The sequence below is a fragment of the Ciona robusta genome, chromosome 13 (assembly GCF_009617815.1).
Source record: "Ciona robusta chromosome 13, ASM961781v2".
Taxonomy (NCBI): domain Eukaryota; kingdom Metazoa; phylum Chordata; class Ascidiacea; order Phlebobranchia; family Cionidae; genus Ciona; species Ciona robusta.
In genome coordinates this window covers 328188-355546 of record NC_143247.1, presented here as the reverse complement: position 1 = coordinate 355546, position 27359 = coordinate 328188, and the positions used below count along the sequence as shown (strand labels likewise).

The 27359-nt window shown below is 36.4% G+C and overlaps 3 protein-coding genes and 1 long non-coding RNA gene across 6 annotated transcripts in view; 1 reads left to right on the top strand and 3 right to left on the bottom strand.

Moving 5' to 3' along the window:
- Nucleotides 1-821: 821 nt before the first annotated feature.
- On the bottom strand, nucleotides 822-10007 carry LOC149725545 (uncharacterized). Its single transcript, XM_089891329.1, has 14 exons — nucleotides 9735-10007; nucleotides 7765-8058; nucleotides 7308-7501; nucleotides 6959-7082; nucleotides 6547-6790; nucleotides 6157-6279; nucleotides 5563-5753; nucleotides 4285-4428; nucleotides 3939-4022; nucleotides 3296-3451; nucleotides 2810-2927; nucleotides 2489-2649; nucleotides 2204-2349; nucleotides 822-1726 (listed from the first exon to the last, which is right to left on the bottom strand). The coding sequence occupies exons 1-14, from the start codon at nucleotides 9783-9785 to the stop codon at nucleotides 1531-1533; spliced, it is 2226 nt and encodes a 741-aa protein (XP_089747455.1). The 5' UTR covers nucleotides 9786-10007; the 3' UTR covers nucleotides 822-1530.
- A 1744-nt stretch (nucleotides 10008-11751) lies between these two features.
- On the bottom strand, nucleotides 11752-19418 carry LOC149725544 (uncharacterized). 3 transcript variants are annotated; one of them, XM_089891324.1, is made up of 13 exons: nucleotides 19260-19418; nucleotides 17795-18079; nucleotides 16974-17167; nucleotides 16662-16785; nucleotides 16035-16278; nucleotides 15692-15814; nucleotides 15349-15539; nucleotides 14828-14971; nucleotides 14455-14538; nucleotides 13937-14095; nucleotides 12997-13114; nucleotides 12529-12689; nucleotides 11752-12176 (listed from the first exon to the last, which is right to left on the bottom strand). In XM_089891324.1, exons 1-13 carry the CDS (start codon nucleotides 19332-19334, stop codon nucleotides 11835-11837), a joined length of 2244 nt encoding a protein of 747 aa, XP_089747450.1. In that variant the 5' UTR covers nucleotides 19335-19418; the 3' UTR covers nucleotides 11752-11834. The 3 variants fall into 3 exon arrangements, with proteins under 3 accessions (XP_089747450.1, XP_089747453.1, XP_089747454.1); XM_089891327.1 differs by lacking the exon at nucleotides 19260-19418 and adding an exon at nucleotides 18247-18520; XM_089891328.1 differs by lacking the exon at nucleotides 15692-15814.
- Nucleotides 19408-27359, top strand: part of LOC149725542 (uncharacterized) — a 17269-nt gene continuing 9317 nt past the window's right edge. Inside the window, exon 1 of the long non-coding RNA XR_016386374.1 lies at nucleotides 19408-20897. This is a non-coding gene — a long non-coding RNA (uncharacterized LOC149725542). The remainder of the gene's footprint in view (nucleotides 20898-27359) is intronic.
- LOC149725543 (uncharacterized) overlaps nucleotides 21556-27359 on the bottom strand; it is a 6347-nt gene continuing 543 nt past the window's right edge. Inside the window, exons 2-9 of the mRNA XM_089891340.1 lie at nucleotides 26440-26568; nucleotides 25636-25757; nucleotides 24958-25096; nucleotides 24299-24406; nucleotides 23915-23974; nucleotides 23638-23742; nucleotides 22972-23224; nucleotides 21556-21959 (exon numbers count right to left, since the gene is read on the bottom strand). Of these exons, the coding sequence (XP_089747466.1) occupies nucleotides 21698-21959; nucleotides 22972-23224; nucleotides 23638-23742; nucleotides 23915-23974; nucleotides 24299-24406; nucleotides 24958-25096; nucleotides 25636-25757; nucleotides 26440-26568 (1178 nt within the window). The 3' untranslated portion in view covers nucleotides 21556-21697. The remainder of the gene's footprint in view (nucleotides 21960-22971; nucleotides 23225-23637; nucleotides 23743-23914; nucleotides 23975-24298; nucleotides 24407-24957; nucleotides 25097-25635; nucleotides 25758-26439; nucleotides 26569-27359) is intronic.

The window sequence follows — 27359 nt, the reverse complement described above, 5'->3', positions numbered from 1 at the left end:
ATAATAAGTTGACGTAAAATATCCGGAATTTTGCTTTTCTTCAAAAGCTATTGCAGTGTGTAGATAAGCAGACATGAATTTTGGTTTGTTTGGTTATCCTCGTGGGTGGAAACTTGAGTGACTTGTCCATGATTGCCACTCTCATGCCCACAGTCGAGTTGCTGAAGCTATTGCAGTGTGTAGATAAGCAGACATGACTTTTGGTTGGTTTGGTCATTTATATCCTCGTGGGTGGGAACTTGAGTGACTTGTCCATGATTGCCACTCTCATGCCCACAGTCGAGTTGCTGAAGCTATTGCAGTGTGTGGATAAGCAGACATGACTTTTGGTTGGTTTGGTCATTTATATCCTCGTGGGTGGGAACTTGAGTGACTTATCCATGGTTGCCACTCCCATGCCCACAGTCGAGTTGCTGAAGCTATTGCAGTGTGTGGATAGGCAGACATGGATTTTGGTTGGTTTGGTTGTTTATATCCTCGTGGGTGGGAACTTGAATGACTTATCCATGGTTACCACTCCCATGCCCACAGTCGAGTTGCTGAAACTATTGCAGTGTGTGGATAAGCAGACATGACTTTTGGTTGGTTTGGTCATTTATATCCTCGTGGGTGGGAACTTGAGTGACTTATCCATGGTTGCCACTCCCATGCCCACAGTCGAGTTGTTGAAGCTATTGCAGTGTGTGGATAAGCAGACATGGATTTTGGTTGGTTTGGTCATTTAAACTTGCGTATTTTGAAGAAAAGTGTAATATGCTTTACATTTGAATAGACTTTACTCTTGCTAAACTTCCATGTCGACTTCAACTTTAACTGACAGATTTAATATAGAAAAGGCACATCGTGTATTTGTAAAACAATCAAAGCACAAATATAAAAAAAAAACATATTGACACTGAACTATAAATAAGAGAACATGAAGAATATTGCACTTATACAACGGTAATGAAGAAATATGCAAATATTTAACAAAATCAAATCCGGCATTATACGAAGAAGGCCGTTTCGGGATTAGAGTTTTCAATTTCCGAATTTGAACTCGCATTTTGAAATGTCGTAATACAAAAACAATGTTGTTAACATCAATTGCAAGATAAACATGGCTTAAACAAACACCTCGTGCACGAATTATATAAAATACCAGTTGATCTCAAAATAGCCCAAAAAAATTTATGTATCATAAATGAAATAAGTGAAACCATTTATTTCGCGCGGCGGCAAAACAAAAGTTAGCACGGGTGTAAGAAAGCCGTTATAAAAATCAATTCCCTACCATTTTCCAAAATATACTGTTGCCAGAACAGATTTTAGAATCATAATAAATAAATATACAGTACTGTGGGGGAAGTCGCGACATCCTTAACACATAATATTCAAATATCCTGATCGTGTTTTAGACAATTAACAACGGTCAATGAGAGTCGTGAAGATACGATTTTAAAATTATTTATATGTTCTTTGTTTACTATCAAACCGGACAAGAAAATATAATGAAAGGTGTCCCATCTTCCTCCAACCCTACTAAATCTATCAGCAGGTTCCAGAATTCGTTATGACCGTTCGTAGATCTATCGACTCTATCATACCACGAGCAGGGGATTGATTTGAAAGTCTATAGTCATCTAAGTCAGTATTTACAAACTTCGGGTCCGCGATGATAGATCCTGCGTCGCGTTTAGCTTCGTTGCGCCACTTACTCCAACTCTTTATCGTCTTGCTGAAGAAACTGAGGGATTATAAGAACTTTTAGAACTTTACTTTGTTGGTGATAGTGGTTTAACCAAATTAGATTTTATCTATATTTAAATGTAATTTTTTCACATTCGGGTACGGCGGAAAGTTATCCCTACGTCGCATGGCGGGGCAACGACAGTCGTTATAACACGATTGTTCTGTTTCATACACCTTGTCCCCACTTACGAGTTACTACGTATGCTACGTTTTGATTGATTGTTTTTTCTATGTTTCCGTGTTTAGACAGCCCTGAGTTGGAACAATTGCCGTATCCTGTCTAAGGACACATGCGCCCACAACGATGGCTGCTTCGATATAGCTTTATAAGTGCTTTTTAGCTTTTCTTCATACTGCTAGATTCATTATAAAACTCCTAAATCTCGTCAAAAGTGCACCTTACTCAGTGACGAGTTACCAAGTAGTTGTACATTTTACAATACAAATTAAAAAAGTGCAATGATTGTTTTACCCATTGAACTTTTTAGTGCTGAACCCCTTGAAGAAATAGTTGTTGAGTTGCACGACCGGTATTTCATCGTACCACTTATCCCCACGACCATAAAGTCGAGCATTTGAGTTATTTACGTAAATCACGTTCCGGGAGAAATTCATGCTCTGCGTGAGATACAACTTTAGATGATAATAACTCATATCACAAAATATGGTGATACATCTCATGCTCACTGTTGAGTAAACCTCTACTGACAATCAACTCAAGTGGGCCTTGATCCCTGAACACATGACACTAACTTACCTGTCTAGGCATTCTTCCATCGTCTCCCACACTCGGGTTACAAACACCGAAGACACGTTTGGGACTGATGTGATAAATCATATTGTTCACAGCGATGTTGTTTTGTCCACAGTGGAAGTTAACAGCGCAGTCTGCCAGCTTGTAAATCCAATTACGAGTAACTGTGAGAAAAAACGTTAAAAAATAAGTTGCATTCTTCCATTCATTATTAAAACAGTCGTCATGCTCACTATCAAAGTATAGCATTTGTGTGTTCTGTTTCATCAGACAGACGGTGTATTAATTAACGAAAATGCGAATTATCTAAGTCGCGCACGGTACCTGTTACAGAAGACGCAGCTGTATCAGAAAACACTCCAATTGCTCCGTAATGATAAGCTCTTGAATGATGGATTGCGTTGTCAGAAACCAAGACGTGCAAGTGGCATATACTCATGTTCTACAAGCAAAACACGTTGTATATTATCAGTTATGTTTATTGTATCGTTGGAACAAAAAATGTGGCACCGAGTATAAGGACCTGCAGGTACGAGGCGCACACTAAATTTCAATAATTGTAGTCTATGATAACGAAAAATTGTTTTATACATAGTACTGTGGGGTAAGATGGGGCACCCTTAGCACATAGTACCCAATCATACCGATCGTTTATTAAACAATTAACAACGGTCTTATGGGAGTCATAAGGATATCGTTTTATAATTCGAAACCAGTAAGGAAAGGTGTCCCATCTCTCCCACCCTCCTATACAAGCTTTCAAACCGGCCATATTTGACCAGCTTTTAAACTACGAGTTTTTTAAGCGACCTGTATAATACCACAATCTTGCATATTAGATGACATATAGATTGCGGCGAAATCGCTCAATATCCCATTTCCATAATGATGTATATGGTTCCTCACAATCTTAAACACTTTCTTTCCGTTATTGTAATCTTTAGTAAAAGTCTTCTGCCAGCCAACCTAAACGTAAATCAAATATATTTCTATGTAACAAAATAAAATAACCGATAAAATACAAGAACCTTTCAGATATACTAGAAGCTTGCGATTCTCAACGAAAATCTTATTATTTGGGTTTGCAAATAACGGTTCCACCAATTTAACTTTCTGTGCAAAGGCCATGTAATGTGCCATGCCACACTAACAGGGTAAAACTCATTTTTGTGAGGTACATTGTCTCAGCCTCATGAGAAAATATGTTGTCCATATTTTAGCCATACGACCACAAACTTATATACGTGGCAGCTTGTAAGCGGGTACGAGGCGTTTAAAATAGAACAAATTTGTTATCATTGTAATGCCTAACCGAGCAAAGATTAAACAGTTATACATTTGGGGCTTTATTGGGTGTAGTGAGTCTTACGACCAAAGATATTTAAAAACGCCAAGATGAATAAGTTACACATTAAACCATTATAAACCTTTACGTGGTTTAACATTAACTTACCCTTAACCCCGCATACGGCGTGATACTAATATCATTCTCTTGGACCATAATATTACCGACTCCCTTCACATGAACACAACTTGGCTGGAATAAACAGTTGTATTTTAAATATAGAGAATAGTGCAACCAATGTAATTCGGATTATTTATTTGTAAAAGATACTGAAGTTTTATATAAAAACCTGCGAAAAGTGGTGCAACCAATTGAAGGTTTTGTTAAAACCAGATGCCAAAACAACTGAAGTGTCAGTTAAAGACAACAGGCTTAGGAATAAAAAATCATTTTCTTTTTGATAATTTTTATTTTTTAACTCCGACTGTGTATTCAAGCTATTAATATAACATACCTGTAACATGGCAAATACACCGCATCCTTTGAAGGTGTTTCGTTTAATATCAATGTTACGTGGTGCGAACCTGTCTTTGGCTTCACCATTGTATTCGACGGTTAATGCAAGATTTCCGATGTCTTTGAATACGCTTTGAGTTACCTGGAGTAACATTGTCATTAGTCTTTATGCGCCCACTGTTATAACATGAGTGTTTTCTTATACACCAGACACACATGGTGTATTCATACACCTCATGCTCACTGTCAAGTTATAACATGGGTGTCTTCTTATGCAGCAGACACACATGATGTATTCATACACCTCATGTTCACTGTCAAGTTATAACATGGGTGTCTTCTTATACACCAGACATACATGGTGTATTCATACACCTCATGCTCACTGTCAAGTTATAACATGGGTGTCTTCTTATGCAGCAGACACACATGATGTATTCATACACCTCATGTTCACTGTCAAGTTATAACATGGGTGTCTTCTTATACACCAGGCATACATGGTGTATTCATACACCTCATGCTCACTGTCAAGTTATAACATGGGTGTCTTCCTATACACCAGACACACATGGTGTATTCATGCACCTCATGCTCACTGTCGAGTTATAACATGGGTGTATTCTTATACACCAAACACACATGGTGTATTCATATACCTCATGCTCACTGTTAGGTTATAACATGGGTGTCTTCTTATGCAGCAGACACACATGATGTATTCATACACCTCATGTTCACTGTCAAGTTATAACATGGGTGTCTTCTTATACACCAGGCATACATGGTGTATTCATACACCTCATGCTCACTGTCAAGTTATAACATGGGTGTCTTCCTATACACCAGACATACATGGTGTATTCATGCACCTCATGCTCACTGTCGAGTTATAACATGGGTGTATTCTTATACACCAAACACACATGGTGTATCCATACACCTCATGCTCACTGTCCAATTATAACATAGGTGTCTTCTTATACACCAGACACACATGGTGTATTTATACACCTCATGCTCACTGTCGAGTTATAACATGGGTGTCTTCTTATACACCAGACACACACGGTGTATTCATACACCTCATGCTCACTGTCAAGTTATAACATGGGTGTCTTCTTATACACCAGACACACATGGTGTATTCATACACCTCATGCTCACTGTCGAGTTATAACATGGGTGTATTCTTATACACCAGACATACATGGTGTATCCATACACCACGTTATATTTATATTACATACAAACGACATAGTATCAGCATAATTACATTCATATTCTTGACCATATTGGTGAAAACACCAGTGTAGCCGGCATGGGAAAACTCGCAGCTGTCAATTCTGATCCCGTCACAATATTCAAGTATAAGCATCCCAGGTCTTCCATTATAACCGGAAAAGTAACTATCGTGCGAATGTTTGAATGCGAGATCTTGGAAAGTGATGTTCTTTACTCCAACGGCTGTAAATAATTGTAAAGATAAATTTTCAAATTTAAATTTATCTGACTTTGTGACCTAGTTTTCAATGGTTATATTGGTGTTAAACATAGTACTGTGGGTAAGAGGAGTAGCGTTACTCCTTAGCATATAATATCTCATATTTCCGAATCGTTCTTCTAACAATTAACAACTATATTTTGGACTTGTGAGGATACGATTATAAGAATGCGGTAGAACAATATGTGTTTAACAAATTGTCCGTGACAACACGACCGAGAAAAAAACATTCTGGAGAAAACGTTCGGAAAAACATTCGATGAAAAACGTTCGGGACAAAAGCCCGAGACAATTGTTTTTTTTTTCTTACTTTTGACAGTTGTTTAAACTACAGTCATGTTGTAAATATTCATACGACATAACTACCTTTGAAAAATACGCTCGTATGTGCTACGTGCACATCATTAGTGGCAAGCGCTCCAGACGGTGGGATTAAGTAAAACTTTTTCCTCACACTGTCGCAGTAGAATTCCCCAGTTGTGTCGAGTTCTGTGTTATAAATATTTGTGATGACTTTATGCATTTGAAACATCATTAATAGTTAGTTTGGTCATGTATATCTTCGTGGGTGTGAATTTGATTGTTTGAAATAACGTAATTCTTTAAATAGCATTTACCTTTTCTGCACAGTCATATCACACCCATGTATGAATCTATACACATTTTTGGAACTAATTTTAAAAAACACGATACCATGAGCACCAAACATAAAAAAAACATATCTTAACCTAAGCATCTAATTGTCCACACATCTACCTGGAAATATGTTCTCCACAACATAACGGAACCCGGACGCCCCTGGATGTTTTCCTATTGGGAATCTTAGATCTCTTTGAAAATACACTGAGCCTTCCGTCACATTAACACGAGCTATCTTCCTTCTCTCTGCAGTCCATGAGTTAAATATAAGAATCTCCCCGTGTGTTAGTTTCGGCCAGTTCGGTCTGATGTCACCGCGACGAAATTTGAAGCCTTTTTTGTTGATAACCGGGCAGTTGTGCTGTAAAAACATGTTGGATTAAAGTACATCATGCTTGTCGTCACTATCGAGTTATAATATGGTGTATTTATACACCCCATGCTCACTGCCGAAATATGACGCGGCAATCGTTCTGCTTCATAGCGTTTTAACAAGTAAATTATTCGCTGTACGAGAATAAATAAGCACCTGCGTATAACCACCATCTCCAGCTAAATTACAAACAGGAGTTGATCGAAGTAAGTTCTTCATGCGTAGGTAAGGCCCAGATCCAGTTAGATCCTCCCCGGTCCATTTTACAATATTTGGTTTTCTGCAGACAAAAAGTAACAATATCTTTAGCTCAGATTTTTACAACATTTTTTTCATTTAGCGCAGCTGCCTCGATGTAAAAAACAAAGAAATGTGTAACATAATGTGTGTTTTTTTTATACATTTTATAAGCATAAACAATGTCTCGACACGTTGCACCTACATGGTATAATTTACGGTATACACATGACCAATTTACGAACTACATTTAGTAATGAACGCCCACCTTGCTCTTATAAGTCGTTTGTCCCCAAGAAATGCATGTGAAGTACATTTACCATAGAACGGAGCAACATAAATCTTACGGTTGTTTTTGTAAGAATGAAACACAAACTTATCGCCGGTGATTGTTTTCCCACCTGATATCAAAGGACGGACGCCTTTGTCTTTCGGGTATGCGATCACCGCTAAGTTCGAATCCTGAGTGAAAATGAAAAGTTATATACTAAACTCACAGTGAGCCTCGGATCCGGTAGCCTCCAGTTACGAGGCACACACTGGATCGTAGCCACCACAGTGAGCCTTGAACCTGGGAGCCTCCAGTTACGGGACAAATACTGAATCGTAGTTACCACAGTGAGCCTTGAACCTAGGAGCCTCCAGTTACGAGGCACACACTGAATCGTAGCCACCACAGTGAGCCTTGAATCAGGGATCCAACTACTTAGTAAAATGTTTCATACCTCAGCTCCCAACTGGATCTTTCTTCGCATAAAATAAGTTCCAGCTCTTAAAAATAATGTCGCCGGTTTCGCAGGAGTTCGTAATTTTCGAATCTGCTTGAACGCTTTCTCTAACGTCTTGAACGGCCCGTCCCCCTTTCTCGACTCCGGGTATTTCCCGTTCCACGAGTCATTACCATGGTAAGCGTCGACGTAGAATGTGTCGGTGTTCTTACGTTCTTGGTTTATTAATGCTTCGTTTGCGCGTTTCGGGCAGACAACAGGAACTGGTGGTGATCTTGGCAATAACACAATCTAAAATGATAAAAATATAAATGTAATGAATATGATTCGGATTTGCTACTAATTTGTGTTTGTTGAAAATTCCTATTTTTTTCTTTTAAGATTATAGCGGTCTTGTGGAAACAGACTGTGAGCATGAGGTGCATGAATATACCATGTGTGTCTGGTGTATAAGAAGACACCCATGTTATAACTCGACAGTGAGCATGAGGTGTATGAATATACCATGTGTGTCTGGTGTATAAGTGTATAAAAAGACACCCATGTTACAACTCAACAATGCGCACAAGATACACCTTGAGGACAGAATCTTTTAGTTGTTCAACTACAACCAAAATAACTGCAAATATTCTAAGAATTTTAAATATTTTGCAAGTTTTAAGTCAAGTTGCTAAAAAACGTGATTCAGGAACGTGTTTTGAATGATCTTACTGTATAGGTTCACATTGGTTTCAGTATCACGCGATGCAATACCAAATCATGCGAGTTTATTTATAGTTTGCACGTTTTTCTAATTGTATCGTTATTGTATATCCAGACTTTGCACAGTTAGTTTGCCATTAATAAATTGAAAAGTTTGACAGCGAGCATAGACGACCGTGGATAATTTATTGAACTGAAAATTTCCCTTAAAGAAGATAAATAGCCAAACCAACAGCTATGACACTGGCAATTAATTTAGACGTCCATGTCCAATTTACCATATGATGTTTAAATAGAACTCGAATACGATCTATGTTTTAATTTGCGTTCAATTAACTGAGTTTCTTTAATTTGATCTTTTTTTTTTAAACTTTTTTTTAACATATTACTTATTTTAAATGCAGTCTATGCAGAACGTATAACAAAAACTCCTAAAGGCTTCTCTTCCTTATTTGAAATAGTTAAGGTCCCTTTCCGAGGACCTAGAATTTAAGCTCGAATGCACACATTAATAATCTTTATTAAAAAAATATTATTCTGTTTTGATAATATTTTTTTTTAGAAATTATTTTATTACACTGCTTGTAAAACATACAATGTAACTTTTGAAGCGGTAACCTTTTGAATGTAGGTATGCTATAGATTCTTGTTTTGTTTACATAATACGCATGGTTAGAATATTAAGATTAATGTTTGCATATGCACACGATACAGCTTGAATTAAAGTCTTATAAGCTTGATGTAAAGCCGCTATGTAATTTGCGTAATATGACACACGTCTTACGTTGCACACCGCGACGGTTTGTCATAGTTGGGGTAAGATGGGACATGTTTTTGTCTCATTTTAACGTGCATTTGCGAGTGCAGAGAGAACTTTTACAGAATCATATAACTGTATGTTCACGACTCTAAAAGAGCGTTGTTAAATGTTACTAGCACGATTAATAAATATGACATGTTAGCACTTAACGAAATCCATCTTATCCAAAAGTACTTTAACTAGTTATAAAGTTCTGTAGGGGAAGTTGGTACACCTTAAGTACATAATATCCAAATATTCTGATCATGTTTTAAACAAAAAACAACGATCTATGGGAGTCATGAGGATACGGTTTTATGATCCTTTAATTTTTCTTTGTTTACTGGGACGGGAAAATACGATGAAAATGTGTCTCATCTTCCCTCGTGCTATTTAAATAACTTACAAACACAATACGTTTATAGGCTAGCGCGTTACTACATGGTTACAACAGTTGTTTACTTACCAGTAAAAACCCTGCAACACAAAGTACTAAGAAGGCAAAATAATGAAACATTTTCTCAGCTATTAAGTTGCTGTTCTGGGGTTACTACCTGTTAATAAAAATACAGTTTATAGTCAATATAAGTTACAACATGTAGGAAAGTTACGTCGTTTAAAAAAAACAACAAAGAAATATCTACACCCAGCGTTGTTCAGCGCAGGCCAGCGTAGATATTTCTTTGTAGGTTCTTTTAAGCGGCGTTTACACCACAGTGTAGCTCGCCTCGGTGTAAAAAGAACAAACAAAGAAATATCTACGCTGACCTGCGCTGAACAACGCTGGGTGTAGATATTTCTTTGTTTGTTCCTTTAACTTCGAGCAGAGCTACGGTGAAGGCGCTTAAAAGAACGAACAAAGAATTAAATACGCCAACTAATTGTTTCTTTGTTTGTTCTTTTACACTAAGACGAGCTACGTTGTAAGCTCAATTACTTCCGGCTTAACACCAACACCAGATTTGTTGCTATCATACCTCTACGTAAAGTAGCAAACAAACACGCAATAGCTCTAACCCCTATATGCGCACTAACACTATAATGACTATATCAACATAACCGCCAACCGTGCAGGATATTTAACGAATAATTCGAAACGTGTGTTTTTTAAAAAGGGTAAAAACATTTTAGGCGATCTAGCTGTCATTTAGTCGGTACGTCCGGCTCACGTTTTTGTCATTACTCGATTTCTATAATGTCACTCACGCTATTCTTGTGTCACTGTGTGTACTAAATGTATACTGGGCCATATGTGAATACGCGGTACACTGTTTGTCGTTTATTTCTAATAGGTACACTGTTTGCTTATTTATATTCGGTACACTGTTTGTCGTTTATTTCTATTTGGTACACTGTTTGTCACTTATTTATATTCGGTACACTGTTTTCGTTTATTTTACGAACCGGTACACTGTTTGTCGTTTAGTTCTATTCGGTACACTGTTTGTCGCTTATTTCTATTCAGTACACAGTTTGTTGTTTATCTCACGATCTGGTATAATGTTTGTCGCTTATTTTCTTTTCTCTGGTACACAATCTGCTATTTAACTTTAAATACGAAACCCTGTTTACCGATTATTTTAAATTTCGGAAAATTCTTTTCCGTTTAAAAGCGTGATTTCGTTAACCACACTAATCTACGGTGTACTTCAAAAAACAACCACAAACGAACCGCGCTAACCTGTTATACTTGTTTAGATTCTCTATCTCACTGACTTTCCGAATAAAACTCACACACTATACACTATTACCGTAAAGATTTCCTTATTTGTCTATTGAACATTTTTTTCTAGCCAACCTAAATATACACCTCGTGCAAAATCTTAGTGACTTCTAACCGAACTTTGCTCTTTTGTTTGTTTCCTAATTAAATCACCACTTCCGCCGAGCGAAAGCTTGATAAAAACACTTTATGACGTCATAATGCCTTGTATGACAGCAAAGCACGTCTTCCGTTAAGATTGGTGAAACATGCATTTGTAGTTTTTGTTGAGTCATGAGGATAGTTTGGCGTGCAAATGAAAATACATTTTATGACGTAGTTAATATATGATTGTACCTGAAGGAACAAATTAACTTCGTGCTCGAGGCTAACTTAATGGGTAGTGTTTTGTATATATCTTATGTGGTTTGGTATTGAGGCGAACTTGTATGTTAATTAGCGTACTAACCGGAGCCGTTGCTTAGTGGTTAGCGAGCCTCTAATCAACGGGTTGTGGGTTCAAACCTCGACGGTGCTACCGTATGTGTCTCTAAAGCTAAATTGGCAGCCAAACAGTCACAGAAAAAAATCACACGTGGTAACTTGTAAGCGGGCACAAGGTTTGAATTACAACACCCATGTTATAACGACTGTCTTTTTCCAGCTACGCAAGGATAAAGTAAAATACATTCCTTCATTTACAACAGCTTAAGCAATTTGACTGTAGGAGTGTATATAAATTATAAAAACAATCAACAGTTTTTAGGTTTTGCATCAAACACACATTTGGTAAATATTTATTAGCGTACAAATCTTGGCTACGCTTTACACTTACTCATATACAGTATAAAAAATAATAATCCATCAACATGCTCCACTATCAGATAACACGTATCTTAAATCAACTGATTCGATATTCTGTTTAAAACCTGGCGAAGTTTCAGTTAGTCTATAATCGTCCTTAAGTAAATCTTTAAAAAGTGGATCCGCTACGACGGAATTTCCGTCATTTCCGGCATTTTCCACCCATTCCGACGGCGCCATTGTTTTACTGAAGAAAGCTGTAAATTGCTGGTAGCTTGACGGTTTGAAATAGTAGTTGTTCCAATCCACCTTTGGAACGGAGTTGACCCAAAAGTCACCCCGACCATAAAGGCGAGCTGCTGTGTTTGTAATGTAGATAACGTTGTGTTGGAATGTCATGGTCTGGAAACGAAATCATTGCTAAAAAGTCCGCGTAAAAGAGTGGACATAGTATTTAATACAACTTATTTATTCATGCATGATGGTGAAACGATAGTCATTATAACACGAGTGTTCTGTTTCATAAACCTCGTGCCTGCTTACTAGTTACAAAGTATGTAACTTCCCAGTGATATTTGTTTAATGTAATTAAAAAACTTATAAGGCAGCGTAGGGCCTCGAACTTAAATCTCTGGCTAGAGTCAGGAGCACTATGTACTGTGTGACGGCGCATAGAATAAAATTAAACTACTTTGCTACTCGGTGAGTCGAGTCTTGAACCCAGTACCCATAGCACTACAATATGAACCGTTACCTGTCTTGGCATTCTTCCATCGTCTCCCACACTCGGGTTACAAACACCGAAAACACGTTTGGGACTGATGTGATAAATCATATTGTTCACAGCGATGTTGTTTTGTCCACAGTGGAAGTTAACAGCGCAGTCTGCCAGCTTGTAAATCCAATTACGAGTAACTGTGAGAAAAGACGCTGAAATCGGGTGTTCTGTTTTACACACTCGTGCCCGCTTATGAATTTCAACGTATATAACATTGTGGGTAATTTTAGGGATGGGGTATGGCTAAAAATTTGGACAACTCAATACCCAATTGCTCCAACCGATCAGTGACTACTGAGTTGGAGCAAATGCTATTATGTGTCTTGCGCAAGGACACGTACGCCTACAATAGCAGCAGCGACCTGCCTTGACCCTCAATCCAGAAACCATGGAATAAGACGGGCGCACGAATCAACGCTTCCACGACGTCGCATGCCACCTTACCTGATACTGAAGATGCAGCAGTGTCAGTATAAACACCGATAGCTCCGTAGTAATAAGACTCGGAATTATGAATCGTGTTGTTCGATATGAGTGCATGGATATGACAGATCGACATGTTCTGTAATTAATATTAAATTAAGAAATATTTAAAATCGCATACTCAATTTTTAGGGTCTCTTCTTATATAGTGAAATCACAAGATGCATTTATACACCCCATGCTCACTGTCGAGTTATAACATGGGTGTCTTCTTATACACTAGGCACACATGGTGTATTCATACACCTCATGCTCACTGTCGAGTTATAACATGGGTGTCTTCTTATACACTAGGCACACATGGTGTATTCATACACCTCATGCTCACTGTCGATTACAAATTATTTTAAAAATGGGCAAATTTTCCGCGCAACAACACGAGTGAAACAATTTGCATCTACGTCATAAGATTGACACATTCGGTGCTGAGCGCGATTAAACAGGAAGAAACAATGACGTCATAATGATAAAAGCGCTCAATATCGGATGACATGTTTTTGAGTCAGAGAACGGTTGAAGCAATTCGTTTTATGATTACAATCTCATTAGCATTTAGAGAAAATATGTTTTGTTCAACGGTAAACTTTTTATAGTAAACATAAGGTGTAGGAATACACCATGTGTGTCAGGTGTATAAGAAAACACCTATGTCATAACTCGACAGTAAGCATGGGGTGTATGAATGCACCATGTGTGTCTGGTGTATAAGACACCCATGTCATAACTCGACAGTGAGCACGAGGTGTATGAATACACCATGTGTGTCTGGTGTATAAGAAGACACCCATGTTATAACTCGACAGTGAGCATGAGGTGTATGAATACACCATGTGTGTCTGGTGTATAAGAAGGAAGGCGTTTGTACCAAGGTTCGAGTTATATATAGGATAACGAAAGTCACCTGAGCTATCCCACAGTCCTGCATATTAGACGAAAGGTATATCCCGCCAAAATCATTCAAAATCCCGTTACCATAGTGATGTACGTTGTTCTCTGTGACGTAGAATACGTATTGACCAGGTGTGACGTAATCTTTAGTAAAAACTTTTTGCCAACCGACCTGAAAATGAACGTTATAAGGAGACACCTTAATTAATATTGCAATTCAATAGGATAGATACCGTTAGCAAATAATATCCAAAACTACACAGCTCCGTTATTTACAGTGATTTCTTTAAAAGTTTAAAAATGATTTTTAAGTAAAACATGGCTTATTAAATTTGATTTTATACTCCATATTTGATATCTCGAATATTTGATATTTCGCCTTCTCTAATTTTCTATTAATATGTTTCATTAAGTTATAGTACTTGCTGTAAAACAAATCTGCCTATACCGTTTCATTATTTGTATTCGAAAACCAGCATCAAACTAGAACAGAAATTTCGAATTTTCTTCTTATATATTTTTTTAACTTACTCTAATCCCGGCGTATGACGACATGCTGACGTCATTCTTTGACACAACAATATTCCGAACTCCTTTTACGTGGATGCAAGTTGGCTGAAAGTTTGATTAAGATTGTTGGTGTAAAAAAAGTTAAAAACTAATAGAAAAGTTGCTCAGTTACATACGTGGTAATTCGTAAACGGGAACGAGGTGATGAAACAGAACACCCGTATTATATCAACTGTCGTTTTCCCAGCAAAAACGCTAGTAGAAATAAGTTCTACTCATTGACTAAATAAAAAAAAAACTTGTAACGTAGGAGTGGCAACCATGGATAAATCACTTAGATTTCCACCAATAATGATATAAATAACCAAACCAAAATTCTATTGTATATCCTTACCTGATACATGCTATAAACACCACATCCCACAAACGTGTTTTGTTTCACCATTATATTTCTTGGTGCATATTCGTCAGTTGGATCGCTGTTATATTCTACAGTGAGCGCTATGTTACCAACATCTGAGAACGTACAATCAGTAACCTGGAAAAGTTATAATAACAATTAAACTTTAATATAAACTTAAAACCGTATCATATTTTTAAAGTGCAGACTTTATTGATTTCCATCTTAGACAAATAGTTTAAAACCCAATTAATTGCATAAAGTGCATGAAGTACATATAAACACTACTTGGCGAATTTGTTTTTTTTAACTTACAAGCGCTGACTAAAAATGATAGTTCTAACACACCATACATGCATCTTTAACTTCATGGTTTTTCGCACGCTTAAAGTTACATATATGGTAACTCGTAAGCAGGCACGAGGTGTATGAAACCAAACACAAGTTTTATTAGTCCTACAGTTGCGTGCGACAATAAATAAATTACGTTTTACATCCATGCAAAACTTTCTTACTCCCATATTTTTGACCATATTGGTAAAGATACCAGTATAACCAATGTTGGCGAATTCGCATCTTTTAAACTGGATTCCATCACAATTTTCAAGTTGTATAAGACCAGGTCTTCCGTTGTAACCCGAGAAATGGTTGTCGTGTGAGTGCTTGAAGCTGAGGTCTTGGAAACTCAGGTTTTCAACATTGCGACCTGAGATATATGGATTAGAAGTAAAGATAGCAGGGGTTACCATTAAAAGACCAAAATGACGTATAAATCTTCAGTAAGTTAATAATTTTTGTCACTCTCATGCCCACAGTCAAGTTGCCTAAGCCGATTTTATTTCCAAATTCATATTTTACCAAGAATAAAAACCGGTGATTGCGCCACGTACACGTCCTCTTGCTCTAGTGCGCCGTCTGGCGGAATCAGATAAAATCTTTGACTGTCTGAGTCGCAGTAAAATTCGCCGACCGTATCAAGTTCTAAATAAAATACGGGTGTAAAAGACTCACTTAGTTTATCTTCAATGTAAAGAGAGCTGGGTAGTACACGCTTCTGTACAGTTTTATATGACCTACTAGGTCATTTCTTATTTTATAAAGAATCTAGAAAAGGTACGAAACATGGATAATTTCTCAACATTGCAACGCTTTACGTGTATAAAGTTACATTTAGTTATAACGTTTAACGCAGTCTCAATACCTTCAAAAATATTTTCCACCACGAAACGAAATCCCGAAGGATTCGGATGCTTTCCTACTGGGAACCGAAGCTTCTTTTGAAAATGTACTGAGTTCTTTTCCATGTCGACGTGACTAATTACTCGCCTTTCCGCCGTCCATGCATTGAACACGAGGATCTCAGCTTTGGTGAGTCTGTACCAGTTCGGGTTGATGTCGCCTTCGCTAAATTTGAATCCCCAACGGTTTTCGCTTGGACAATGACGCTATAACGTATTATTAGATGATTCGGACCGTTTAACCCACTGAAGTGAGCCTCGAAGTAAACATTCTCGGTTTACAAGAGCACACCCTTAATCGTAGCCACCACGGTTAGCATTGAACCTGGGAGCATCCAGTTACGAGGCACACACTGAATCGTAGCTCCCACAGTGAGCCTTGAACCTGCGATCCTCCAGTTACGAGGCACACACTGAATCGTAGCCACCGCAGTGAGCCTTGAACCTGGGAGCCTCCAGTTACGAGGCACACACTGAATCGTAGCTCCCACAGTGAGCCTTGAACCTGCGATCCTCCAGTTACGAGGCACACACTGAATCGTAGCCACCACAGTGAGCCTTCAGTTACAAGCAAACTTTTTAACCCTCACCTGTGTATACCCTCCACTTCCTCTTATATTACATTTCTTTGTTGGTTTCAATAAATCCCTCATATAAAGATAAGGACCCCACCCTGTGAGATCAGCACCCGTCCATCTATCTAGGTTTGGCTTTCTGTATTGAATAAAATAGTACTTGAGTAAAGTCCTTAGGCTACTTATGCCATAATGAATGTGTTTCACAGGTATGAATTTTCAACACATTTACAATCGCTTTGTAAAGTTATCAATATATGGCTTTAACTTTTGACAACAGTTCGCTCTCCTAAGTGTAGGCCACAGTGGTGGCGTCAAAGTCTTTACCTTGCTCTTACGAGACGTTTGCTTCCTATAAATACATGCGAAGAACACGTCCCGTTAAAATGTGCGGCGTATATTGTGTGACGGTTTGTCTGTGAGAAAGGAAAGAAGTCTCTGCCGCTTATTTTCACAGCTCCAGTTATTAACGGTCTGCTTCCTTTACTGTCACGAACACCAATGATTTCCAGATTGGAATCCTAAAAATATTTCATAAAAAAATGTTACGTTACAAACAATGATTGGGACTAGCGCCGCCGTTTCAGATCACAATTTGTTTGGTACATTGTCAGTGTAAAGAGAGCTGGATAGTCCACACTTGTGTACAACTTTATAAACACTGCCAGTTCAGCTCTCATTTTACACTGATGATGTAAGAGACACATGCAGATGTTTCACTTGGTTCATCATCAGTGTAAAGAGAGCTGGGTAGTCCACACTTGTGTACAACTTTATAAACACTGCCAGTTCAGTTCTCATTTTACACTGATGATGCAAGAGACTGATAGAGATGTTTCACTTGGTTCATCATCAGTGTAAAGAGAGCTGGGTAGTCCACATTTGTGTACAACTTTATAAACACTGCCAGTTCAGCTCTCATTTTACACTGATGATGTAAGAGACACATGCAGATGTTTCACTTGGTTCATCATCAGTGTAAAGAGAGCTGGGTAGTCCACACTTGTGTACAACTTTATAAACACTGCCAGTTCAGCTCTCATTTGTACATCCAATAAGAGATTTTATAAACTATTAACAATGGGGTCTATAACGTATATGCCAAATATCATGTTACATTACTTCCGATTTTACGAAATTAGATTTACCTTTTCTTTTAAATTGATGCGCTTATTGACGTGATAAACTCCTTGTTTAACTAACAGCCTTGCTCGTTTGTTAAGTCTCCTTGCACGTTGAATCCCTAGAATTGCGCCACTTAGTGTCTTGAAAGGTCCGGTCCCGTTATCGGGGAATTCCCACTTTCCTGAAAAGGCATCGTCGCCATTGGTGGCGTCCAAATAAAATACGTCGACGTCATGATCACGTGGGACGAGGTGGATTCCCATTGGTTGATTCGGACACGACCTCTTGCTTTCGGTAAAGTTTTGTTGCTGGGAAATAAATATTTTCTTTCAAAGGTTTTGAAGTTTATAAAATTAATGCGCTTAGAGTAGACCAACATCTAAATATTTCTTCAATCGACCTTCCAATAACGTAATACTATAATTTATAGGCTACATTTATTAATGAACTCAAAATGTTTAACTTAATTGCTTACCAACATTAAGCATATCAATGCAAACAAAATGCCTAAATCGTTCATAATTTGGTTCACCGCGCTTTTATTTGACACTTTTTCCCAAGTAGTTTATAACCGTAGCGTGTTTTAGCGACTGTCGTTTTGCAGCTAATCACTTTCGTTTCGTTTATGTAAATATCCTGATATTTCTTAGGTTATTTAAGCAGGTATATACAATTATGCTACGCAGTGCTATGTGGTACTTCTTAACACTCTGACGATATAAAGCGATGTGTCTCGCGTATTAAAATATAACGGGTGACAAACAAACATGTTTCCGTCGCTTGGCCTGTTTCTTATTGGGTTAAACTACGGGAAGAATAGACAAGGATTTGTAAATGGTGTCTTACAGGAAATGTTATATAGAACGGTTGTAATGTATAAGAAAACAATACAGTTTGCGGAAGAAAAAAAGGGTATAGAAGGGGAGGGGGAGATAAAACACCTTTAGCACATAATATCAAAATATCTTGATCGTATTTTAAACAATTACCAACGGTCTATGGGAGACGTGAGAATACGGTTTTGAGGTGTATGAATATACCATGTGTGTCTGGTGTATAAGATAACGCCCATGTTATAATTCAACAGTGAGCATGAGGTGTATGAATACACCATGTGTGTCTGGTGTATAAGAAGACACTTATGTTATACCTCGACAGTGAGCATAAGGTGTATGAATACACCATGTGTGTCTGGGGTATAAGAAGACACCCATGTTATAACTCGACAGTGAGCATGAGATGTATGAATACACCATGTGTGCCTGGTGTATAAGAAGACACCTATGTTATAACTTGACAGTGAGCATAAGGTGTATGAATACACCATGTGTGTCTGGTGTATAAGAAGAAACCCATGTTATAACTCGACAATGAGCATGAGGTGTATGAATACCATGTGTGTCTGGTCTATAAGAAGGTACCCATGTTATAACTCGACAGTGAACAGGGAGTATGAAATATTAAAACCTATCATATTGATTCACTTACTCGGTCTGTCATTACTTGACTTCTCAAAAACAACATGGCCGCCAAATAACTTCCAAGAAACGCAAAGTTTATCATTTTTATTTATTATGACTAGCCCATTATCATTAGAAAAGTCTCGCTTGAGTAAATGTGTTTATCTGTTTAAACCGTCTACTGCTCACCAAATTCTGGCTAAAATATTTTATAGTATTGCTTATGACTTGTGGGTTACGATAAATACCGTAAGCACATAATACCCAAAATTTTATAATTGCGTGTTTAACAAAATAACAACGCTTTTATCACAACGAAAATATAAAAATAGACCATCTTCCTTCATCCTACTACACAAAATATATAAGTTTTAATCGCTCGACTGTACAGTAACTTTACTTTGCACAAACCACTCATGTCATTAAAGCTTTCACGAAGACATAAAATCTAATCCAACTAAATATTAGAAAAAGACTTCTGTAACATTTACAATATTTGTTACACTACATATTCTCCAATAGAAAAGGGTATGTAGTGTCACATTCTACTGTATATGGATAATTGTTAATTCAGACTTCCGTCGTCTGCTATGCAGCTGTTGTGTTATGTCTTGATAGATCGCTATGTAACAAACTAATGCAAGTAGAAACACATATGAGACATTCCTTTGCGGCTTTAGTGCGGTGGTAATGTAGTTAGCGCGCAGGCCTAAAGCCCAAGGATGCCAAGTTAAAGACTTGTCAGTGTTACCATGTTAGTGTAACTGAACTTTCAGGGTCGATTGCTCTAACCCAGGGGTCCATTGTTGTTTGCCTAAATTGACAGCCCTACATAAAAAATGAGACAAACCAAAAAATATAATCACCCACCAAGTAACATAATACACACCCGTGTTATCACGACTATTCCCGGTAATTCGAGGATAAAATAAGTTACGTTCATTCATTCATATAAAGCAATCATTCATATGTCGGAAAACAAGATGTCGAGACAGAACAATCGTGTCTTAACAACTGTATTTTATAGGTGATTTTTCCCAAGCAATTCAACCACAAATATTATATTACAGCAGCATATTTTCATTATAAAAGCGTGTACGGAATTAATGAAAACAAGATGTATCATAGAATGGGAGAAGGCGCGACACCTTTGGCACATAATATTTAAATATCCTGATCGTGTTTTAAACAATTACCAACGGTTTATAGGAGTTGTGAGAATACGATTTTGTAATTCATTCGGTGTTCTTTGTTTACTACCAAATGGGAGACAATTAAAGGGTGTCGCATCATCCCAATTATTCTTTTTAACCAATTCGCCCACGAATAATACACTATACAACCTTTATTTCTTATAGAAGAAGATGATAAAACAAAATAACTCCCCAGTTAATAATAATAAACTTTCTATCTGTGACGTCATAATTAAAAATTAGTGGCGCGAAATTTGCTTTAAACTTGCGTGCAACCGTTTTGAAAGATTAAATGTCTCAAGTTATTTTGAATCTCTCCGAAAAAATATATATTTGAGTGTTACAATACCGAATTTGCGTGAAATACGGCAAAATACTGAGTTTTTCAAAGAAAATTGATCACAAACATAATACTGCAGCCTGCAGAGATGCAATCGGAACATCATTTGTGCATTAACTGAAAAAGAACCACGGTAAGTTTTGTTGTTTGATTGTATGGGCTGTTGTTTTTAATAAATTAAGTTGGTACTAGTGAAGAATTTGACATTACGTAACAGATTAGTCTGGTGGAAAGTGTTAAAGTTTTGTAGGTTGGATGACTAAATATATCTTTATTCTCGCGTAGCCGGAAAACGGCAGTCGTTATAACAGGAATGCTCTTACACCACACCCCAGCTTACGAGTTACCAAGTATATTACTTTGTGGGTTTTTGTAATTTTTTAATTTTTATGTGTGGCTGAGTATTTAGTTACTAGTTAGGGCGTACCATAGGTTATATGAGTTTTAGTTTTCATGTCCTATGCATGTTTGCCACGCCCATGCCCACAGTCGAGCTGCTGAAGCTATTGTAGTGTGTGGATAAGCAGGCATGACTTTTGTTTGGTTTAGTCATTTATATCCTCGTGGGTGAGAACTTGAGTGACTTATTCATGGTTGCCACTCCCGTGCCCACAGTTGATTTGCTGAAGCTATTGCAGTGTGTGGATAAGCAGACAAGGCTTTTAGTTGGTTTGGTCATTTATATCCACGTGACTGGGAACTTGAGTGACTTATTCATGGTGAAAATTATCTGTTTTGTTTAGGTCTGAAACACTGTATACCTAATTAAATGATTTAAAGTGTGACAATGGTTTATTGTTTATTATTTATTTTAATAATGTGTTTATAAAAGTATCAATTTCAAAAGCACATGTCAAGTAGTAGGAACGCATGTTTAACACAGTAATAGTCACAGTTCATTTTAACATAGAAGCAAACACCAACAACAAAATATTACATTGATTGCAAATTTTCAGATCTTAATTGGCGAACATTATTTTTTAAATTTTCTATTTCGCAACCCTCCATTTCAATCCCTAAGTCTTTTTCTAAAACACCAATATTTTCAGGTATAATGATTACATTTTTACCACACATTTGCTTTTCTGTGGGGTAGAATGCGATAAATGAATAATTGGTAATGCAGCCTGTTCGTATTTGGTTGCAAATAGCTTGGTAGATGTCACACTGCGGGTTGAGGTTTGATTCTTCAGTCCTGGTAAAAGAAACAAACAATAAAAAAAAATTCAAAAAAGTTTAAAAAAACACCTAATAAAAATAAATCTTTTAAAAAATATTTAAACGAAGCTTAGTGAAAAATAAAGCACAGTGAAACATATATGTAACATTAGAGGTGGCTGGAATGACAAGTTACCCCAACTTTTAAAACAATGGGGAAACATTTAAAACTTTTTAAAACAGTTGTGACACATTATTCAATAAAGTTCCTCATTTGACAACTATGAGTACTACCCTGTTGTTAGGTGTCTATACAAACAAGCAGAGCCAAATTATATTGCATTCACCACATTAATCATTGAGGTTCCCTATGTTTGACAACTATGAGTGTAACTGTATTTTAACAATGTCACCCCAGATTTTACCCTGCTGTTAGGTGTCTATACAAACAAGCAGAGCCAAATTATATTGCATTCACCACATTAATCAATGAGGTTCCCTATGTTTGACAACTATGAGTGTAACTGTATTTTAACAATGTCACCCCAGATTTTACCCTGTTGTTAGGTGTCTATACAAACAAGCAGAGCCAAAATATATTGCATTCACCACATTAATCAATGAGGTTCCCTATGTTTGACAACTATGAGTGTAACTGTATTTTAACAATGTCACCCCAGATTTTACCCTGTTGTTAGGTGTCTATACAAACAAGCAGAACCAAAATATATTGCATTCACCACATTAATCAATGAGGTTCCCTATGTTTGACAACTATGAGTGTAACTGTATTTTAACAATGTCACCCCTGATTTTACCCTGCTGTTAGGTGTCTATACAAATAAGCAGAGTAAAAAGTATATTGCATTCAACACATTAATCAATTAAAATTGTAATTCAAATTCCTAATATAAAACTCCTAAACTGCGAAATTCCATTTACGAGGTTTAGGTAGAAACGTTACACCCAAATAAACAAAAGAAGAGTTATTTAAAAATTGACTTTATATTTAAAAAAATAAAATTAACTACCAGTAGTATTTTACTCACGGGAATCCATATTCATGAGCAGGTACAATCACAATCACGTGATCATACTCGTGTATATGATCGCATACCCATGCAGGGGCACCAGACTTCCGTATTTCATTTAATCTCCACAAAACGAAATCAGGATGAAAATATTTAGAGAATATATTTGATATATTTCTTCCAGCCTGGCTGTTTACTAAGTCCTGGCCGTGAGATATATTTGTCACAAATAAAACTCTTTTTCTTGCAACAGTTTGAGAATCTTTTCCAGCTAAAAAATATAAAATGTTTTTTTGATGTATTTGAAATGGTTACATTTTTACCATTTAGTATTATGTCAGTTTTAAGTACAATGTTATGAATGAATGAATGTAACTTGTTTTATCTTTGCGTGGCCGGAAAACGACAGTCGTTACAACACCAGTGTTCATACACCTCGTGCCAACTTCCTAGTTATCGCGTATGTTACTTTGTGGGTGATTATATTTTGGAAATTTTTATTTCATTTTTTATGTATGGCTGATATTATAAACAATTTATTAGTGAGCAGTGGTTTTGAACACTATGTTCTCACAGTCGGGTTAAAGCTATTGCAATGTGTGGATAAGCAGGCTATGCTAGGCAAGTATTACAGTAAAGTCACATTAAAGAGCAGGCAACTATAGCTTTGTAAACTTGTCTCACCTCTTCTGCATTTCCATATCAACAACGTCGATATTATGAGAATAAAGAAACACCCGATGATGGCAATATATATAGAACTCAATACAGAATATGAAGGATCTGCAGCTAATATAAGTGTTAATAAATCAATATAAGGTTCTATAAAACTTATTTATCCTCATATGGCAGTAAAACAACAGTTTTAATAACACGAGTGTTCTCTTTCATACACGCTGGCCCGCTTTCAAGTTACCATTGATTAATTTAGTTTAAACATTTTTCATTTCATTTGTCTTACTTGTTGAGGAAAAAACACCTGTGTTCGTTACAGTTTCAATTTCCGCTTGCTTGCAGGGCACTGTAAGATTATTAAACATAAAAAAAGCAATTTGCAACATTTTACAAATTTTTTCAGGTTGAAGCTGTTCGTTAAAACCAAGCCAAAAAATTGTACCATATAAGTAAAAAAGCAACTTAAATGCACTTAGGGGTCTCCCAGTGGGTATTTGAGATTTAACTTTAAAACAAGCTGAAACTAATATTTAATATAATTACATCAATTTTTAGAAAAATTAAAATTTCACTGATTTCTTAAGTTCAGTAATTTTTCAGCTGCATTTAACTTTAGAACAAGTCATAACATTCAGTAGTTTCAATAGTGCTGAAACAACATTTATATTACCTGCATGGTTAAAACATGCAGATTTTTGAGTAAGTTTTGTCCAATTTAAGTTGCGTTTCTTGAAGCCTCTGCAGTTGACAGTATCTTGTATATCTGGGCATCGGCAACCTGTTTAGTGCAGACTCATATTTTGTTATCTTATGTTATTTTACGAATGTTAAGTATATTTTATGCAACTCATTTGCGGACATAAATTTAATAAATGAAGAAATGAATAAATAAAGCTACAGGCTCGCGTGGCCTGAAAATGACAGAGGTTGTAAACTTATAACACAGGTATTTTTTGTTTTGTTTGATACACCTCGTGCTCGCTTACCAGTTACCAAGTATGTTACGTTGTTGGTGATCATTTTTGGAGGATTTTTTTTTCTTTTTTTATGTATGACTGATAAATGATATAACCTGTAAGTGACACCTGGGTTGGAGTATTTGCATTCAAGTGTCTTGCCCAAGGACACATACGCCCACAATGGTAGCAGTGACACACCTTGAAACCATTACCTCTGGGCTAGAACCAGGCATGCAAACCACTTTGCTACGATGCCAAACAGAGTATGTAAAACACAACACCTGTGCTATAATCTATCCTTGCCACCCTCAGTACAAATAAGTTACATTGATTCATAGAAACAACATAAATTGACATGGATATAACATACTTGGAATCCTTATCCTTAAACAATCATATAGATTTTCAGTTTCTCTTCTGTCAATTGGGATTGTCTTCAGGTATATCATATACCATGTGGAAGGGATTAATCGTGTTTTAACTCCATAACACATGTAGTTGGTGTGTATCTGGAATGAACAAGAATTAGGTTATTTATATCCTCGTGGGTGGAAACTTAAAATGTTGCTAAAGCTATTGAAGTGTGTGGATAAGCAGACATGATGATTGGTTTTGGAATGCTATATTTAATTAAAACAAATAATATTGTTGTGAGTAAATCTCAGTCTAAGATAAATTTCAATAGACAATAACAGCAATACATTTAACTAAATAATATGTGCCTAACATGGGTAAGCAGGCTATAAACCAACAATTATAATATCGGCGCGGTGGCAAAGTAGTAAGCGCACCTGTCTCCAACCCGGAGGTAATAGGTTTTAAGGCTAGTCGCTGTTACCATTGTGTGAAGTTCTGTACTTAGGCAAGACATTTAGTGGCAGTTGCTCCAACCCAGTGGTCACTAATGTATTGACCAAATTATCAGCCATACATATTAAAAACATAGAAGTTAGTAGGTATTACCCAACAATTTAAGGTGATAGCATATACCTATCGCCTAAACATCTTCTTATTTTAAATATAATCACCTATGTAATATATAACCTACATCATCATATTGATATAAGTTGTCCAGTTTTCCCCCAACGCTAATTGTAAGTCTTGGGTATTGAACACGGTGTATAAGTTGTAAATAATATCTTCTTGTCTTTTTCTCCAGGAATGTAATCTCTGTAAATATGGTATTGAGTACAGATTGTTCTCTAATCACATGGTGGGGCAACGACAGTCGTTATAACACGGATGCTCTGTTTCATACACCTCATGCTTGCTTATAAGTCATCCTGTTTGCTTAGTAGTTTTAACTACAAAGTTTTAAACATAACAGTTCAAATTATTCAGGGTACAAGTTAGCAGCAAAAACATTACAGCAAAAATTCTGTTACTTTGACACGCAAAGTTCAAACTACACAATGCAATCTCATTTATTGATTTAGGCAAAATGTCCTTATACTAAAAAATACCTTGTTACAGGAATATGAGATGTATGGTAACGAAAAGCAAAGGTTTATCCCTCTAGAAAAGATTTCACAACCTTATACTTCCATTAAGAATAGGTCGAAAAAGTGAACATTACATTAGGCACTCGAGAATCTAAAATTTTAACCTGACTGCTCTGATTTCAAACATTATATTCCATATATGAACAAGAGAATAAAAAATTAAAAATGAATTAATAATTATAAAGCGGCTGCTCTGATTTTATGCATTATACTACAAACAAGAATAGAAAAAAGAAATTATTTTTGTTCTTTATATGAATAAAAATGAATTAATATTTATAAAATGACTGCTCTAGTTTCATCGTTATACTTAAAACAGAAATATAAAAATGATTCCAAAATAAAATCACCTTTACTCCACGTTATGTTGAGAGCCAAAGCTTTTTTTCCATCTCTATTGTGGTGTTTGTACCACTTGGTGTCAGTAAAGTGAGCAATAGGGGACGAGGGGAGGGTGTTGTTGGCGATTAATTGGTCTGCTGCAAAAAGTTTTGGGTTAAACGTTTAAATTAATAAGAATTTTTGAAACATGTTATCACTTATTACTTAAAATATTTACTTTCATATTCTTATACATGTATGTCCCTTTACCTATATCAACATTTTAAAATGCAGGTTCATTTCTGAATGAATGTAACTTATTTTTACCTTTTGCCCGCTTACTAATTACCATGCATGTAACTTTGTGGGTGATATTACCATAGCTTTTATGTATGGCTGATAATTTGGACAACCTATCAGTGACCACTGGGTTGAAGCAATTGCCGTTAAGTGTTTTGCCCAAGGACACATTTACCCACAATGGTAGCAGCGTGGGACCCATTATCATTAGGTTACGATACAAATACCTCTACAAATGCATTTTAATTTTTGTATTGAAATATAAATTATAAAATTAAATATTTCAATAATTTGCAGTGCGAAAATATAATGGCTATCTCAATAAATATATTTAGAGGCGATTTGGCATATTGACATAATTTATAAATTATTTATTGATTTTTAGTTTAAACACTTTCCATTCAATTCATCCATGTTAATATTGACTTTGAGGTCATTAGTATAGACAAAGCTGCTTTCATCTGTTTTGAATAGATATAAAATTCCTCCTATGGTAAAAACTGTCGTAACCAGAAGTACTGCAAATATGCATTGTGAAACAGGTATTCACAACAAAATCACACTTTATTTATAGTTGGTTTCATTTGAAAAAGTAAGGAATTGACAACCAATATAACGTTTGAAAAGGCCATTTATATCATTTAAAAGT

Coding starts and splice junctions, on each gene's coding strand:
- LOC149725545 (XM_089891329.1), bottom strand. CDS start 9,785: ATGTTTCATTATTTTGCCTTCTTAGTACTTTGTGTTGCAGGGTTTTTA. Junction 8,059..9,734: donor GTGTTGCAGGGTTTTTACTG/GTAAGTAAACAA, acceptor TTATCATTTTAG/ATTGTGTTATTGCCAAGATC. Junction 4,023..4,284: donor GTGTATTTGCCATGTTACAG/GTATGTTATATT, acceptor TGTTTATTCCAG/CCAAGTTGTGTTCATGTGAA.
- LOC149725544 (XM_089891324.1), bottom strand. CDS start 19,334: ATGATAAACTTTGCGTTTCTTGGAAGTTATTTGGCGGCCATGTTGTTT. Junction 18,080..19,259: donor GTCAAGTAATGACAGACCGA/GTAAGTGAATCA, acceptor TTTATTTCCCAG/CAACAAAACTTTACCGAAAG. Junction 17,168..17,794: donor GCATCAATTTAAAAGAAAAG/GTAAATCTAATT, acceptor AAATATTTTTAG/GATTCCAATCTGGAAATCAT.